We start from the raw sequence: 18920 nt of genomic DNA, 5'->3' as shown, positions 1-18920 counted from the left end.
GTTCTGAAGTGATGATGGGTCTTGTTTTTTTATCCATTCAGTCACCTTACGTATTTTGATTGGAGCACTTACATTTAGATGGTTATTGATAGGTATGCATATATCACCATTTTGCTAATTGTTTTCTTGTTGTTTTTGTAGATCTTTATTCCTTTATTCTTCTCTTGCTCTCTTCCCTTGTGAGTAATGACTTTCTTTAGTGTTATGCTTTAAGGTTTCTCTTTATTTTTTGTATCTCTTTTAATGGGTTTTTGGTTTGTGATTATGATGAAGTTCAAATATGACCTTTTAAGTATATAGCTGTGGGAAAAGTGGACAAGAACATGGTGTCTGTCAGGCTCCCTCACACAGGATATCTGAAGAGGCATGACTCAGTAGTATATTATCTTGCTTGTACTGCACATGACAGTAAACATATGCTCACTGGCACTGTGCTGGCTTTGTTCCAGAGCCCTATAAGAAGGCTGCCCAGAAAGCTTTGCCACTGCTCCACACCAAAATAAAAGCGTGTTCACAGTTTCACCTGTGCTTCGGTTATTCTTTGGCCTGCCCAAATTGTAGTGCAACCTTCCAGGTACACATCACCTGTGCTGACAATAGCCATCTATATTAAGTTGATGGTCACTTAAGTTCCAGTGCATTCTAACAGCACTACATTTTTACTCTCCCTCCACAATACATATGTGTATACACATACATACATATATATTATACCTTTTTGTGATTACCTTAACTAATTTTTTAGATATAATAGATTTAACTTTGTCTTTTAACCTTCATACTAGCTTCCAAATGATTGATGTACTACTACTACATGTCAGTTTTTTTTTAAACTTTTTATTAAGGTATGATTGATATACACTCTTATGGAGGTTTCACATGAAAAAACAATGTGGTTACTACATTTACCCATATTATCAAGTCCCCACCCATACCCCAATGCACTCACTGTCCATCCTACATGTCAGCTTTTATCAGGGAATTTTTCATAATTTTCTTTCTTGTAGTTATGGCCTTTTCTTTTTTCCTTAAGTCCCGTCATCATTTCTTATAAGGCCCACTGAGTGGTGGTGAAATCCTTTTAACTTTTGTTCAGAAAACTGCCTTTAAATCTGAATGATAACCTTGTTGGGTAGAGTATTTTTGGTTGTAGCCTTATGGGGTCTCCTTTTAAACATAACTCATTGGTTTTTCTCTTGCTACCTTTAAGGTTTATCTCTTCAATCTTTGACATTATAATTATTGTGTGTGGACATCCTTGGGTTCATCTTGCTTGGGACTCTGTACTTCTTGGACTGAATGTCTGTTTTCTTCCCCAGGTTAGGGAAGTTTACATTCATTATTTCTTCAAAAAAGTTTTCCACACTTTCTTCTCCTCCTCTGGGACTCCGATAATGTACTGTTAGGACATTTGATGTTGTCCCAGAGGTCCATTTTTTTTTTTGCTGTTCACTTTGAGTGCTTTCATTACTCTATCTTCCATGTTCATGATCCATTCTTCAGAATCCTCTAATCTGCTGATGAGTCAGTCCCTCTATTTTATTTTTCATTTCATTTATTGTATTCTTCAACTCTCATTAGTTTTTTAATATTCTCTCTTTATTAAAGTTCTCACTGAGTTCATCCACTCAAGTCTGGTGTCTTCATAACCATTACTTTGAACTTTTTATCAGATAGATTGCTTAATTCCATTTAGTTTTTTTCCTGAAGTTTTGTCTTATTCATTAATTTGGAGCATACTCCTGTCTCCTCATTGTATTTGACTTTCCATGTTTATTTCAATGAATCAGGTGAAATTGCTACCTCTCCCAGTCTGAAGGACTGACCTTGTGCAGGATGTCCCCTGTAGACTGTCTGGCAACTCTGGCTAGCTGGAACCCAAGTAGGCACAGGCCTGGTGGGGTGGAGGTATCTTTGGGCTCTTCACATATGGGGCACCCTGGCAGGGTAGCTGGAGGCCTAGCAGGTGCAGGCTAGGAGAGTGACTGCACTGCTCTGGTGTTAACTTGAGACAGCTGATCTCAGTCACAGGCAGGCCGCCTTGGTGGGACACCTGGAGCTAGTGTGGGCTAGAGGTCTGGAGTGTGCTGAGGTGGCAGGCAGGCTAGCGCACCCAGACCCTGCTCCCAGCCATGCTGTCAAGACAGAGGAACTTAAACAATGGAACTTACTAGCACGTCTAATCCCAGAGAGTGGCAGCAGTTCCCCCACCAAAGGCAAATGATGCTTTAATGTTAGTAAATGGGATTCCTTCACTTAACAGTCTTTGCCCTGTAAACGGCAGGGATTTTTTTGTGCCACAGGGCAGGTGAATCTGCGTGGGTCTCTCTACCACCATTCACATCAGGAGTCAGGTTCTGTTGTCACCATGTCTCCGTATCTCCTACCATTCTATGTGTGGTTTCACTCACACTCTGCCCTCGGTCCTTCAAGAAGAATTGCCTTATATGTAGGTATAGATTCAGTGCATATGTGGGAGGGGTGTGTTCTTTCTGTGTTGTCATTGGACACCCCCTGCAAGGGTTTTTTTCTGGTAGTGTACATTTTATTTTTAATGGAGGAATTTTGGTTAGTCCCTTTGTAAAGTTTGAGAGTTTCGACACCCACGTTTTTCCTTCATTCTTTCTAAATAAAATAAAAACTATCTGGTACAATGCTTTCTGTTTATTTGGGGGTATCAAGGGCCGTCTATATTTACCTAAGCAACATAACCAAATATTTTGAAAACTGTTACTATATCTCTCCAAATTCTGTGTCTTGGTTTAATTTGGGGACAGCAGATTGGAGATTGATTATTCCACTTCAGATTTAGAATAAAAACATACATGATGTGTTAAAGTTTATCTAAACTGCAGTGTCTCACTATATACTTTGTAATCATTTTTTAGGCACCTGTAAATAATGTCTGCTGTTAAAGAGAGGACCCAGAAAAAGTAAAGAAGAAAACGTACCACACATGTAGCCTCATCAAATTTGTTTCCCCAGATGTAGATATTAGAGAGTACGGGATTTGTTTTCATTGACTGTGAAAGTACAACAAGTCCTTCTCCCTCTATGTTGTTGCTGACTACTGACAACCTATGGAAAAACAAAAAACAGTACCTCTAGAAATCAGTAGTTCCTCAGAGAGAGAATGCGTAAGTTAGCAACAGCATTTATTATAAATATTTTGTTGTGTGAAGTCTCAACATTATTCTTTAAATATGTTTAGTAGTGAAAATATATTGACCATGCAATTCCTAAAATATTAAGAAATTTAAGTTTTCTAATTGGAGGCTTTGTACACCTAGCAGAGCTACCTACATTTTGGAAACACGGTAGATTTTTAGGGTGGATTACAGATACATTTTTAGATAAAGTCATCCAACTAATAATTTTTTCTTTGGTTCATTCTTAAGTCTTGATCATACTAAATGATTATGATTCTCCTGTTAGAACTCAAGATATTTAATGTAAGCAGCAATCTTACTCATTTTAAAAAATTAATCTTAAGACATTACTTGTGAAAAAGAGAGGAAACTAACACTTAACTCATGTAAGTTTAGAAACTGCTCCCTTGTTGCATCATGAATCTTGAGGCTTGAGGTTAATATGCTAAAAAATTTTAAGTTTTTCTTTTATTCTGATTAAATATAAAAACTATACTAACGCTTTAAGACTCCTGTTGTGTGAAGCAAGCGTTTCACTGAGATAGTTTGCTCCTGCATTTTCTATTCTGTTAAAAGAAAGATCTATTACTTCCAAAGTAGTATTGCTTTTCAGTACATCAGCCAAACACTTCATTCCATCATGAGTTATTTTATTGCTGGAAAAGGAGAAACATGTAGTTATATTTGGAAATAGAAAGTATTCTTTTATTCATAGATAATATACTTGAAAACTTACATAGTAATAAGCAGTACTTTATATTTCAGTAAAGATTTAATCATTCAATTTCCAAAAAATGAAATTTTAATGAAAATTTGCAATAAAATGTTGTTTCCATTCTGGTTTACATAATTAAATTACTCATTCAGGTTATTAGCAGATACCTGTATAAATTAAATACTAAGGTTTAGGATAAAAAATTGACAGCAATGGTTGCATTTTCTCATCTTTGAAATTACTAACAAAGTATTCTATATATTATGAATATTTACATAGATTATTCACATGACTTCTGAATATATAAATTATCACCTACCAGCTGACATCAAGGTAGCGTAGGCTTCTATTCCGATATAGTGCATCACATAATTGCTTTAAACCACAGTTTTTTATATCATGCTTACACATGTGTAGTTGAACAAGGTAATGATTTTCTTTCAACATGTGCCCTAGATGAACTGTGGCCTCTTCCTAAAAATAGATAACTTTTTTATAAAATGTAATTGTGAAGCAGTATATGTTTATTCCAAACATATGCTAACTTATTTAAATTAGCTTTTTAAAAAGATTATTTTGTATTCATTAGGCCTGAGTTGTTTTTTTTTTAATCTTTTTTGCCACAAATGATATCTTTACCATCTTTGCAATATTATATCTTTACTGTCTTAGAAACAGGCAGCAGACACATGTAAAATGCAGGGGTTAAGAGATGTAAAACAGGCTGGTTAAAAAATTATAATCATTAAAAATCAATAATCATTCCAGAAGGAAAAAAATCTAAACAGTTGGTCCCGTGATGTGTTGAATATATAAGCTCCCTTATTGCTGTACTCTTGAGTCTCTAAATCTGTTTGTACCTTCCATGTTCCTAGACTTTGCTCCTGATTCGTTTTTATAGTTTTTAGACAAAATACAGACATTTCTGAATCTTGATTCTATTTTTTTTAATGTACTAACTAACCCTATGATACATCCTTTGTATTCATCTCAAATTTCAAATGTCTTAACTCTTGTTTTTTGGTCATTGGAGGATTTTTTTTTTATTCTAAAATCTACTGTTCCCAGGCAAAAGATGTATAACTTCAATAAAGACATCAATACCAAGCACTTTAAATTTTTTAAATTAAAGCATATTTTTAAATGAATGGGCCAAAGTATTTTATGGTAAGGAGAAGTCCTCTTGCATGACTGCTGTATTTGTGTAAGTTTTAGTCACTGGAAATGCTGATCATCAACATGGATGACTATAAATGCTCTAATTGTATAGAAGTACTTTGAGAAAAACTTTAAAAGATAAATGAAACCACATAGCAATGGTAGATAGTATGTGAGCTTTATAATAAACTCCAAATGCTAGCTTTACCTTTTAATAGCTATATGATTTGGGGAAAATTATTTCATCTAGCTGAATCTGTTTGCTTTTCTGTAAAATAGGTGAAATTATACTTTCTTCACAGAATTAAATAAAAAGTGCCTGGCACAAAACAAGTGTTCTATAAAAAGCTGCAAAGCATTTATTGTTCAGTATGATATAACTCTATCTGATTTGTTTAAATTACTGTTTTGACACTGAAAAAATTCACCAAAGAGAAGCAGTACTCTAGGATTTTAACAACAGCAAACTGACTGCTTAAGGGGTCCAGTATTGCTCTGCATGGTGCCTAGAACAGAGAACTATAATACGTATTTGTATTTTATGCATTGATTGCATTTTTAGGTCAAGAAATTGGAAAGAGAGACCAGACTTATTAAAGGATTTGTTGATATGCTCCATTCATTGAATTTGTGACCTAATTTGCCCAGAGTGGCACCTGGCATCACTATTTCTGCTCCCCAAATTGACAGTAAAACCATTAAATAGGTTTGCTAGCTTATAACAGCAAAGTATAAGGAAACAACAGAGGATTCTACTCCACAGCCACATAAGAGGAGAATAATATCTCAGGGATAGGGTGGTGGCTGCCTTTGAGGAACAGAAAGCAGGCTAGAGCACCAGTCAGAGAAAAGTACCCTGGGCTTTTAACTTCTCAGATGGATTTGGGAATAATGATACTATTCAACATATTTAAAAGAGGAATTGTGCTTCTAATGTGATATTAACATGCTTATTTCTCAGGGCTTTATCTAGAACATTTTGACTTAGCATTCAAATCCTGTCATGTCCTCAGAACCTTTGCTGCCACCTTTCATCCCCCTGCATTGATTGCAATGGCTTTCCTCATGCTCCCAAGGCCCCCAAAGCATACACTCTCCAGACATGTCAATTTCCCTTCATATGGACTGAAAGCTCCGTGAAGACAAGGGCCATGTGCTTTATTTGATGTATCTCTAGCACCCAGCACTGTCTGGTTCAGGGCTGCACTCAAATACTGAGTGAATGTTACCAATGAAGCAATTCACTGAATGCTTACTTTGAGCCAGGGATTTGCTAGTCTTTACAGTAATAGGTTCTTGTATTTGAGTATTATGGGTGTCTTGTCAAACAGATTAGATTTATGTGCATGCAATTAACATGATGTAAAATTCTGAAAATTTTGGTGAACTACAGAGATAATTCAAAGGGAGAAATCTAGGAGGCAAAAGATGCAAAATACACTTACAAATATGAAAAAAAATACATAAAAAATAGGACATTCTCAACTACTCATACTAATGAAGAACAGTGAGGTGAAGACTAAAGTACTTTGAACATTTTGTTTAGTTCAGTAATTAAATTAGTTTTTATTCCCTAGTGTTTTAAACTGGTAAGAGAGGGAAGCCACCTGAAAGAACAGGAAGGAGCAAGCAGAAGCCTTGAAAGCAGGAACCATGTCTCGCTCATGTCTGTCTCCAGCATGCAGATCACCTACAGGATCAAGTCTGGACTTTCCTACTGTTACTCACAGATTTTGCCATTATTACTCATAATTTCAAAGGTGGGGTTCAGTCACATCAATATAACAAAAATAAAAGTCACATGGGGCTCTTAAAATCCAACCTTTAAAACTAATCATTTATGCTTTCATCTTAACTAATTTGTCCCTCAGAGGTTTTAGTCACTGAGAATTTGAGTTTATAAGAAAAATAGATGACATGATTATTGCTTAAATAAGCAACCTCTAAAATCATATTTAGTTATAAAACTTATCAAGAATTAATAATTTTCCTTTAAGTTTTTCTTTGTAAATAGTAATTTACAATTCTAAAAATACAATGCATTCATGAAATTTAATTTAACCTTCAGTAAGTAGTAGTACCTCATTTTTATTCACAGGTAGTAATATTAACTGCCAACACTTTGAATACATACCTGTTCACCATAGAGTATAGGTCGGTTTAGGTTTATTACCTTAACTGTTTGGTTCTGAGTAAGGACTGTAGCAAATGCTATCACACTTTGCATTCCCTAAAAACAGGTAAATTCATTAAGGAAACTGACAAAGTATATAAATTAACCCCCCTAAATAAATATTTCAAGATCAGTAATCCAGATTCCAGTAAGTCAAAATTGTTTTTTTGAAAAGTTTAAGCATTTCCTGCTCCCTGAATTATAAGTTGATCAAAATTAGAAATGTTTAGGTATTGTGTTCTTTCTCCCTGCCCTAAAATCTGTCTAAACATGTATGTGGGCATTCTTAAGGTTTCATTGTCCATTCCCTAGGGTGTTTACCTCTAGGTTTGCTCCTAAGCCCCTCAAGGCTCTTAGGTGATGCAGACCTGAGTTGTACACACCTTTTATATTCATACTTGAACATTAAGTGTGAAGTGTGTGTGTGGTGTGAAAGTGTTACTAGTCACATTTTTTATAGCTCCTACAGGCCTTCCTCTACTTTATTGGAAGGACCTAACCTTCATGTCTGTGATGGATACCACCACATACCAGCTGTTATGCCAGAAAACCTGGGCCCCCTCTTACTCGGCCAGTCCTCCTACCTTACCACATCAGTTCAACAGTAAACCTTCAGGTTCTGCCTCCAAAAAATGTCTCAAATTAGTCAATTTCTGTGGCCACCAGCCTACCCCCAGTCCTCCTTGCCTATCTGGACTACTGCAGAACTTCCTAAGTGGTCAGTGGGCTTTCTCTTGCCACCCTCTAATTCCCCACAGAGAGACCAAAGTGATCTTTTAAAAGCACCAATCAGATCATGCCACTTTTCAACTTAAAGCCTTTCCATGATTTGTATTTATAACATAATTTCTTCCTCTTCCCATGGCCCATATCAACACCCATAACCCACACCACCTTACTGGATCTGGCCTCTGTGAACCTCTTGCACCTGCACTTCAAGGCCCTCTTAACTCCCTCTCCATCCATTCTGGCTTTTCAGTTCCTAAAACCTGCCAGACTCAGTATTTCATCATTCATGTACTTCCCTCATGAGGTTTGCCACATTTGAGTATCACTTACTATCTTCCTAATACTTTTCCATTAAACCAACTCATTTTTTCACTTATTTTAAAACCGTATCACTACATAAATGGAAAATCCAGAATCCCTTGAAACGAATAGAAAGCATTTGTGAAAACTACATGAGTATTAAAATTACCTCAATCTGTATCAGCAACACTATCCATACCATACTTGGGGAAGCACTATATTATAGCCAAAGTGTGCTGGACCCCCTGCCTGGAATGTCCTGCCACAGACCCTCTCCCAAGGCAGTTTTTTCTCATCCTTCCTAACTCCTCGGTATTACTTCTTCAGGTCTGAGAAGATCATTCTGTCGTGCAGGTTACCTCCTTCCCCATTACCAGAGTGTTTGGGAATCTTCACAGCACTTCACTTGTTTATCAATGTGTTCTCAACTAAAATACAAGCTTTCTAAGGGTATAGACCATATCTGATGCACTCTTGTATCCCTGGTATATAGGATGATGACTGATATGTGCTGACAATGTATATTGAAGTAATGGCTTTGCCAGAACCATACTGACTGCAACTGCCTTTTAAAGTTTCAGAACTGATTACCTAAAAAATAAAACCTCCAGGCCCATCTTATTGTTTGCGTGTACCAGTGATTCTGCGTTAATTTGAGGCCATACCACAGGTTTTCAGCACTGCCTCAAAGCATGTTTCAGAAAATGAACCCTGGAATTTGAAGACATGGCAAAAATGTACACCTCTCATTATCGGGCTAAATGAAGATTCAGCACAGCTTTTACCATCAACATTTTAGGTTTTTATACTGCAACATAACTACTTACTGCGAAGTTTTCTAAAAGTAAAAAAATTTTATGTTATACTAATGAGTAGTATTTATTTGTTTAATTAAAGTGAACACCATCTTTTTCCTTAAAAGTCCTTTACAGCCTTTATGGATGGAAGTTCAGAAAGATTTTAATTATACTGGGTATTCCATAGTATTACTGCAATATGAATTTATTAACAGTACTATTATGTCTAGGTACAAAAAAAAAGCTTTTTCTCTGATATCAGATATTAGATATAAGCTTAATCATTCATAAATAAAGCTGTCATTTTGCTGGTCTCTTTAACAATTATCTATCCTGGTTTCCAGGAAGAATGACCCAGAATCTGAGTGATTTTCTCATAAGTAATTTACTCACCAGATCACAGTCACCCAGATCTAATTTCTCTAATGATGAGTTAATTTGTAGCATTGCAGCAAAAAACATTCCTCCTTTATTTTCGATCTTGTTTCCAGTCATTCTTAGGTATTTCAGAGTTGTATTCTTCTGAAAAGAACAGAATCAAAACTTGATTAAGTTTTTAATCAACAGAATTTTCTGTAGATTAGGAGTTAGGAGACCATATTACTACTGGAAGAGTCACCAATTTTTCATGGAGACAGAATAAGATATATTCCTTAAAGGTAATATTCCATTTCCCACGATAGATAAAAATTTAGTTTAATAGGTTAGTAGAAAGAATGACCAGGAAACAGATGCCGAAATAATGAGTAGTAAGTGAAGCAGATTTTAATAAACTTGGCTTTCATTGGGAAATGTATAAACTTTCTAAGAAAATTATACTTTTTTTCTAATTGAGATTCACATAACACAAAATTAACCATTTTAAAATATACAAGAAATAACTGGCTTTTATCATATTTAATGTTGTTTAGCCATCACTTCTAGCTAGTTCCAAGACATTTTTATCACCCGCAAAGAAGACCCTGTACCTATTAATCAATCATTCCACATTCCCCCGCATCACTTTTAAAGTGATACAATTTCTCAGATAGTTGCAAACTTTGATTCCTTCTCTTATTCACTATTTTGGTAAATCTTTCACAAAATTACAGATGTTTCATTGTTCTAACAAAAAACATTAGAACATATAAGTGTAAATAAATATCCTTAAAATTAAATCAAACCCCCTAAGAGCAGGAAGAAGGCAAGGATGTCTACTCTTACCACTTAATTATTTAACATTGTACTGGAGGTTCTAGACAGGGTACTAGGCAGGAAAAACAAACAAAAGAACATCCAAGATGGAAAAGAAAGAAACTGTTTGCATATGACATTATCTTATATGTGGAAAATTGTAAGGAATTCATCACAATAAAGCTGTTAGAATACATGAGCTCAGCAAGACTTCAGGACACAAAATCAGTATGTAAAATTTTTTTACAAAGTCAATTACATTTTTATATACTAGCAATGAACAAAAGTGAAATTAGGTAAATTTTTACAAAAGCATTAAAACATTTACAATATTTTAAATATATCTGCAGTTACAAAATTATAATAGCATCAAAAAATAAAACAGAAAAAAATTTAGCAAAAGAAAAGCAAAATTTGCACATTAAAAACTACAAAGCACTGTTGAAAGAAATTAAAAGTCCTAAATAAATGGAAACATATCCCATGTTCATAGATCAGAACACTTAATATTGTTAAGATGGCAATACTCCCCAAATTGATCTAAAGATGTAAAGGAATTACTCTCAAAATCCTAGCTGCTTTCCTTGCAGAAATTAATAAACTGATTTTAAAATTCATATGGAAATGCATTGCACCCAGAAAAGCCACCATAATCTTGAGAAAACGACAAAGAGGATTCACACTTCCTGACTCAAAGCTTACTACAAAATTTCAGTAATCAAGATAGCATGAGACTAGCATAAGGATAGATATATAGAGTAATAGAATAGAATGGATAGTACAGAAATAAATCCTCACATTTATTTATAATCAATATTCGATAAGGGTGTCAAGAAAATTCAATGGAGGAAGAAGAGTTAACAAATGGTTATTAGGGGAACTGGAATGCACATACAAAGGAATTAAATTAGATTCCTACCTCACATCAGATTCAAAAATTAACTCAGAATGGATCAAAGAACTAAAAGAGCTAAAACAAAAATATGTTAGTGGAAAACATAAGTGTAAATCTTTGTGATTTCAAGTTAGGCAAAGTTTTTTTTTAGAAATTACACCAAAAGCACAAACAACAAAAGAAAAAGTAGGTCAGCTGAACTTCATCAAAATTAAAAATTTCATGCTTCAAAGGACACCATTAAGAAAGTGAAAAGACAGCCTGCAGAATCACAGAAAATATTTGCAAATCATCTGATATCGCATCCATATATATATATGAATAAGTCTTACAACTCAAAAAAATAAATAATCCAATTTAAAAATGAGCAAAGGATTTAAATAAACATTTATCCAAAGAAGATAAACAAATGGCTATTAAGCACATAAAAAGATAGTCGACATTCATTACAGAAATGCAAATCAAAACCACAAAATCTCTCACACCCACTAGGATAACTAAAATCAGAAAGAAAGTAAGTGCTGGTGAAAATGTAAAGAAACTGGAATACATACATTGTTGGTGGAATTGTAAAAGATCTTTAGAGAACAGTTTGGCAGTTCCTCAAAATGTTAAACAGAGTTACACAATGATCCAGCAATTTCACTCCTTGGTATATCCCAAAAAACTGAAAACATGTGCACACAAAATATGTGCTAATATTCACAGTAGCACAATTCATTACAGATGAAAAGTGGAAACCCAAATGTCCATTAACTGACAGATGAATAAAACATGATGGAACACTTCTCCAAAGAAGAAATTCAGGTGGCCAACAGGCACATGAAAAGATGCTCCACATCACTAATTATCAGGGAAATGCAAATAAAAACCACAATGAGATAACACCTCACACCAGTTAGGAAGGCCAACATAGAAAAGAGTAGGAACAACAAATGCTGGCGAGGCTGTAGAGAAAGAGGAACCCTCCTACACTGCTGGTGGGAACGTAAACTAGTTCAACCACTGTGGAAAGCGGTATGGAGGTTCCTCAAAAAACTAAAAACAGAAATACCATTTGACCCAAGAATTGCACTCCTAGGAATTTACCCTAAGAATGCAGGATCCCAGTTTCAAAAGGACATATGCACCCCTATGTTTATCACAGCACTCTTTACAATAGCCAAGAAATGGAAGCAACCTAAGTGTCCATCAGTAGATGAATGGATAAAGAAGATGTGGTCCATATACACAATGGAATATTATTCAGCCACAAGAAGAAAACAAATCCTACCATTTGCAACAATATGGATGGAGCTAGAGGGTATTATGCTCAGTGAAATAAGCCAGGTGGAGAAAGGTAAGTACCAAATGATTCCACTCATCTGTGGAGCATAAGAACAAAGCAAAAACTGAAGGAAGAAAACAGCAACAGACACACAGAATCCAAGAATGGACTAACAGTTGCCAAAGGGAAAGGGACTGGAGAGAATGGGTGGGAAGGGAGGGAGAAGGGGAAAAGGGGGCATATGATTAGCACACATAACGTGGCGGGGGGGGACACAGGGAAGGCAGTATAGCACAGAGAAGACAAGTAGTGACTCTGTAGCATCTTACTACTATGATGGACAGTGACTGTAATGGGGTATGTGGTGGGGACTTGATAATGGGGAAATCTAGTAACCACAATGTTGCTCATATGATTGTATATTAATGATACCAAAAAAAAAGTGATGGATCCAAACAATGAATATTATTTTTTGATACTAAGAAATAAAGTATATTACAATATGGATGAACCTTGAAAGCACTAAGCTACAAAAGGCCACATGTTGTATGATTCCATTTATATGAAATGTCCACAATAGGCAAACTATAGACGGAAAGTAGATTAGTGACTGCCAAGGGCTGGGGAGTGAGGGAGAGAAGCATGGAAAGGGATTGCCAGCAGGCGGAGTTTTATTGGTGGGGGTGGGGGTGAAAATGTTCTAAAAACAGTGACAGTGGTGATGGTTGCCCAACTCTGAACACACTAAAAACTCCATTGAACTAAGCACTTTAAAAGGGTGAGTTCTTATGTATGTGAATTATATCTTAAACTATTTATTTCTAAAAATTCAAAAATGCTCTTGTAATGTTCACATTTTAATAAATTGAAGTTCAATAATAATATACATTCACACAAGATTAAAACAGCAAGTTCACATCAATATTTGATTCTGTTGTTCCAAGCTATCAGAAGTTAAAATTCCCAAATGAAATCTTAATTTGAGGTATATAAATGCTTACATGAAGTGCTTTAGCAATCAATTCTCCACCTTCAGGCCCAATATCATTAAACATAAGATTTAAGTAAATGAGAGTATTCTGTTTCTATGATAAGGAGAGAAAAGAAACTATTACACATGTATTGTTAGAAATCAATCAGTATTACATAAAAGCTGCTTTAAGTAAAAGTGTTTACCTCCAAAGAAAATATAACCCAGAAAAATCTGAAAGTCCAGTAAAAGAAATTACCATTGACAAAAAGCCACCACTCTATTTTAACATAAGTATGATTGCAATATGAATGAAAGAAAAGCTTAAAGTATGGATGTACTTTATATATTTAACCGTTATGTACAAGTTTGCAAAAAATGACTCAGGAGCTCTAGGTACCAGGCTCTACTGAGACCAAATATTCAAATGGGTTTTCAGTATATTTCAAGTGTTATAAATATCACACTAGTTCAGGACCCTTGACATTTTGCAAAACTAGTGCTGTGTGTGTATGCCATTAGATTAGTTGTTTTCACTGTAAACAGAGAAAAAAATTTTGATAATGATATTTTTTGCAGCATTTTTATTTGTGATTGCCCAGAATAACTTGGTTACTCCATTTTTTTTTTAATCTTCACTCCATCCTCACATCGTACACCATTTCATGGATATGAGAATTTTAAAATCATTTTAAGCTCATCAGAAGCACTTTCAGCTTGGTACAAGTTGTTAGGAAATTACAAAGCCAGTTTAAGGAGGAATAAAAAAATGATACATGTCTGCTGCTTTAAACATTTTAACTGAAAATACAACCATCCACATGTTTGCCAATCTTCTGAGGTTGAACAAGGCCTTCCCTGTAAGTATGCCTACTCTGACTGGTGAACCACACTGTCTTTCTTAAATGAAATGCAACCATAATACAGCACCTCAGCTTGGGTGTCCCAAAGTGAAGTCTGCAAGAAAGCTCAAACCCTTCACCCAGAAAGGATTGGTTCTTGACTGGCTCCTGGGATTAAAAAAAAAAAAGAACTAAGAAAATTTTGTAGTAAAATAATACCTGAAGCAGTTTTGCAGCATAGTATGCACCAACATCATTTAGGAGGTTATATCTAACATCCAAACCTGAAGAACATGGATGAATAGAAGCTGGTATTCCTTACAATGAACGAAATCAGGAAAATGAAAGCAGGAGGTAATGATTCTTAAGGAGGCATACCATTAATATATGGATTTGTCTTTAAAATTTTGGAAAGAATCCAAAAATCTTCACCTGTTACTTTTTCTACTGGCATTAAGCGACTGTTACCAGCAATGTTTAATGTGATTCCTTTCAATCTGTTAAATCACAAAATAAGAAACGCAGTAAAGGAATAAAAGTATTTTTGTTTCATGTGTAAATAATAACATCATGGATAGCATTTACTGGAACCAAGTATGAATCACAGTATAGATTTATACCAAGTAACTTAAAACTACTAAATATTTTACAGATTTTGCAACGCACTTTCATACATACTGTATAACTTAACCTCTCTCACACACGAAAGAAACAAAGTATCCCCACTTGAAAATGACATTGACAACTTCAATGATTTGCATAAATAAGCAAAGTTCACAGTAATTAAGGACAAATATGGAATCTAGACTTTGAGTATGCCAGTCCAGTGTTCTTCCCAGTATATTCCACTACCTCCAAGACCTACTAACAGTGTCAGTCATCTACTTCTCTGAATCGAAAGGTATATGTCCATTGTATCATGTTTTAGCACAAATGGCTTTAAAATCGCTCAATATTCCAGCATTTTCTCACAGATGAACTATCAGTAAATACTGCTGATGTAATCAAGTATTTGCCATTCTTACCTCTTTTCAATTTCATCATCCACTTTTTGGAGAATATGTAATATAAAAGGATTAACTTTCTTGGACTTTTCCATACATAGATCGTAATAATGTTCCTGGAGACTGCCAATAGGTTCTGGAGTTTTTGAAAAATAAATGCATTATCATTCACCACATGTAAATTCTACCAGGGGCTTTTTTTTTTCTGAAACAAAAAATTACACTTCTTTAAAAGACATGAATGTGTGTGAGGGTGTGGTGGCGGGGGGGGTGAAGAAAAAGAGAATTAAGAATAGAGAAAGAAGAGAAACATAAAAGGAACACAAGGGTCAGGAGAACAGAAGCACCCACTGAGGGAGAGCAGACACTAACTTAGAAGGGATACAAAAGGAGAACTAACAGGCCTGGCAGCTGAGGAAAATGATGTCTAGAGGAATTAAGTATTTTGTCCAAAATAAGGCAGCTAATAAGAACACAGTACAAATGAACTCCAAAACCTCTTTGCACTCTGCCACACTGGCTAAGGGTGCCTCAAGGTTTCTTACAATGGCTTCAAATAAAGACAATTTTATCAGAAAATCTAAATTCAAAAGGCAGCTGAAAACCACCAAGTACCATAGGCTTTCTGAATGCCCTCGGTTGCATGCAGGTTGATGGCATGTTTGAATACAGCTCTTTTGATTCTGCCTAACACCTAGTTGAAAACTGGCTCATAGAAGCTCTTCACCTATCTTGTACTTCATTTCCTCTCTCTGAAGGTGATTTTCCCCTGTTCTGTCCTGAATAAAGAAGGCAGAAACAAAGCAGAAGATGAGCTCTCCTTCCTACTATAGCTGTAGGTTTTCTTAATGGTCTTATTGGTTTTTTTGTTTTATTTGTGTGTGTGTATATTCTTACTAGTTTCAATATTACTTTAAAAGGATCTTTTCTGAGGCGCAGACCTTCTGAGTGGAAGCTATGCTGTCACTTTTCTTAGAAACCCATACCACTGTTTTCTGTCCTACCTCTTGTATAATGTCTCTTTTAAAATTTGTGCCCAGAGATCTCACTACTCAAACCAGCTAGTGTCTTCAGGAGTCAGCTTCTGTAAGTCTACATCTCAAAGACGTTCTATGCTGAATGGCTTTCTACACTGCATGAACTAAAGAGTTTGCTAAACAAATTTGCAAAGCAAGTTTTAAGATAAGGGACATTAAAAATGAAAGCATATAAATTTTGCTTATAATTTCTTAAAATGAGCTTTTAAAAAATAAGTTTAACCAGGGGCATTATAATTAGCACACATGATAAAGGGAGGTCATGGGGAAGGTAGTATAGCATCGAGAAGATAAGTAATGACTACAGCACCTTACTACGCTTATAGACAATGACTGCAATGGGGTGTATGTGGAGGACTCGATAATATGGGTGAATGTTGAAACCACAATGTTGCTCATGTGAAACCTTCATAAGATTATACATCAATGATACCTTAATTTTTTTAAAAATAGTAAGTTTAACCTACACTTATTCCAGACAGCTTGGAAACTTTACAAAAAAAAAAAAAGCATTCATCATTAATCCCTCTGCTAAAATTACCACAATTGAGAGCTAGGGATATTTCCTCCCTATTGGTTTTCTTTTATGTGTGTATATATAAACATTTTAAAACAAATCAGAATGTATCAGTATAGTTTATTTTCTTTTTCAGTTAACATTATGTTAACTAGATATTCTCTGAATAACTAGATATTCTCTGAAAATGGTTAATGTCAATAAAATTTCTGCCTTGTATCATCAAATAAGTTTGAGAAGTGCTAAATTAAAGCTCAACAAACCCCTATTTACACTTCTCAGGACGTATAAAACACTCAGGTGCACAGAGACTTTTCAAATTATTGAGACTGAAGGGGTGGGAAGATGGGAATGTCCATTTCCCAGACTAGTGTGACCATGCTCACTTGAAATGCAATCTAGGAAATGCTAGTTTAGCATCCTACACAGGAAACAGAACAAGTAGACCTCGAACAGATTTACTTGGAGCTGGGCTCTCACTGGGCTTCTTTCCACCTTTCTGGCTGCTGCCTACCTTGGTATTAAAAAAAGAGGACTGCTCAATGTCTCTTGAGGTTCGGTACCTGCACTCAGCTGGCTGCACCACAACTAAGACAAGCAGAAATGTGTTGGACCTACAACTCAAGTTTTTGTGAATGGCATGAAGGAATCTTAGATTACAAGCTAAATAAAGCTACAGTCACAGAGAAGACAAGTAGTGACTCTGTGGCATCTTATTACACTGATGGAAAGTCACTGCAATCGGATATGGTGGGGGACTCAATAATATGGGTGAATGTAGTAACCACATTGCTTTTCATGTGAAACCTTCATAAGGGTGAATATCAGATACCTTAATAAAAATAAATAAATAAATACAGTTACAAAAAGTTATAAGAATATTCTTATTTAATTACCTGGTCATGGATTTAAAGTATTTAAAAGTTTCTGTTATATTTTTCTGCTACTCCTATTTAAAATTCAATTCTAAGTATTTCAGGATTTCATGTCAGGATTCTATTGTATGTAGTACCAAAAGTTTGTTTCTTATATTGTATTCATATTAGAAGAATAAATCAGTCTTCAAATTGTAAAGCAAAAACTAGGAATAACCAGTTAAAAATGAAAATGTCAAGAACTAACCCAAATTTCATTTTTCGTTCACACCTAAATCTTAAACTCTCAATGATTTTCACTTAACAGCACGTTTTAAAATTTCTAGGGGAACAGCTCACTTTGGAAGTGGTTCTCTGCCCTCTCCTAAACGTAACAGCCAAGTGCTGGGAAACTGAAGGATCAGGATGGAGAGGGAGTCAAGCCTGGGTGTCTATTCAGAATTGACTGTGTTACCTAAATTATCCAATCTGAAATTTCTTCTTATGCTAAAGTCCGAGCATAACAAAGCCCATCTCACGGATGCAGTGAGGAATACGTACGGCTTCGGGCACAGTTACAAACCTACAAGCACACACTTTAAAACAAGCGTCCAAAGTGGAAATGGTGGGGGAGAAGGGGTGTACAGGCTATACTTAATTTGCCAGAAATATTTAAAACGGAGGTGGCACAGACGTGCAAAGTTAGAAACGTCTCCAGACCCTCTTGCCCAGCTGGACACAAAAAGGGGGCCCGAGAAGGGCACGCCGACACCCTTCCCGGACACTAGAGGGCAAAGCGACAGACACACCTTCCTTCAAGACACCTAACAGGCGAAGGGCGGGCCCACCGCGGGGACTTGGGGCTCCCTCCCCGCCTGCGCTGGGGACGGCCCTCAGTTCCGGCTACATACAGCTGGGGTTCCCTGGGGCACCTCCCGCCGCGCCGCCTCAGGCGGCAGCCTGCTCCGAAGAACCGGCTGTACGACCTTGCAGCTCCGGCGCCAGCGCCCCTCGCGCATTTCATCGGCCCAGGAGGGAGCCGAAGGACACCCTGTTCCTTACCGCTACCGTCTGCCAGGGCCCAGGCTGGAGCAGGAGTCGCAGTACGGGCTGCAACGGGAGATGGGAACCTGGCCGGGTTGGCCTCATCCGGGGGGCGCGACATCCCCGCTCTTACCCAGCGGGCCGCGGCCGCGTTGTCATGACGACCGTGCGCATGCGCCTTCCCTGGCCTGGGCCTGCTGGTGCCTCGCCTGGCGTTCAGCAAACCGCAGCACGCTCGGCGCCGAGCCCAGCCCGCTGTGCTTCACGCTGCCGTTATCCGCGTGGGCCCAAAGGCC

General features: G+C 36.4%; 2 protein-coding genes across 4 annotated transcripts in view; one reads left to right on the top strand and one right to left on the bottom strand.

The window, feature by feature from the left end:
* MYNN (myoneurin) overlaps positions 1–3519 on the top strand; it is a 27722-nt gene extending 24203 nt beyond the window's left edge. The window contains exon 10 of the mRNA XM_073232105.1: positions 2889–3519. The gene's annotated coding sequence lies outside the window, so the exon portion shown is untranslated. The remainder of the gene's footprint in view (positions 1–2888) is intronic.
* LRRC34 (leucine rich repeat containing 34) overlaps positions 1–18920 on the bottom strand; it is a 23119-nt gene extending 4199 nt beyond the window's left edge. The window contains exons 1-10 of one of the 3 annotated variants that reach the window (XM_017677617.3): positions 18758–18908; positions 15194–15308; positions 14547–14665; positions 14388–14452; positions 13358–13441; positions 9415–9543; positions 7157–7252; positions 4184–4338; positions 3650–3805; positions 2952–3078 (exon numbers count right to left, since the gene is read on the bottom strand). In XM_017677617.3, the coding sequence (XP_017533106.3) occupies positions 2952–3078; positions 3650–3805; positions 4184–4338; positions 7157–7252; positions 9415–9543; positions 13358–13441; positions 14388–14452; positions 14547–14665; positions 15194–15267 (1005 nt within the window). In that variant the 5' untranslated portion in view covers positions 15268–15308; positions 18758–18908. Of the gene's footprint in view, positions 1–2950; positions 3079–3531; positions 3806–4183; positions 4339–7156; positions 7253–9414; positions 9544–13357; positions 13442–14387; positions 14453–14546; positions 14666–15193; positions 15309–18642 lie in introns of those variants that run through there. The other 2 variants (XM_017677613.3, XR_012129388.1) reach the window with 2 other exon arrangements.

The sequence above is a fragment of the Manis javanica genome, chromosome 3, assembly GCF_040802235.1.
Source record: "Manis javanica isolate MJ-LG chromosome 3, MJ_LKY, whole genome shotgun sequence".
In the NCBI taxonomy this organism is placed as follows: Eukaryota; Metazoa; Chordata; class Mammalia; order Pholidota; family Manidae; genus Manis; species Manis javanica.
This window is presented reverse-complemented; position numbering and strand designations above follow the sequence as displayed.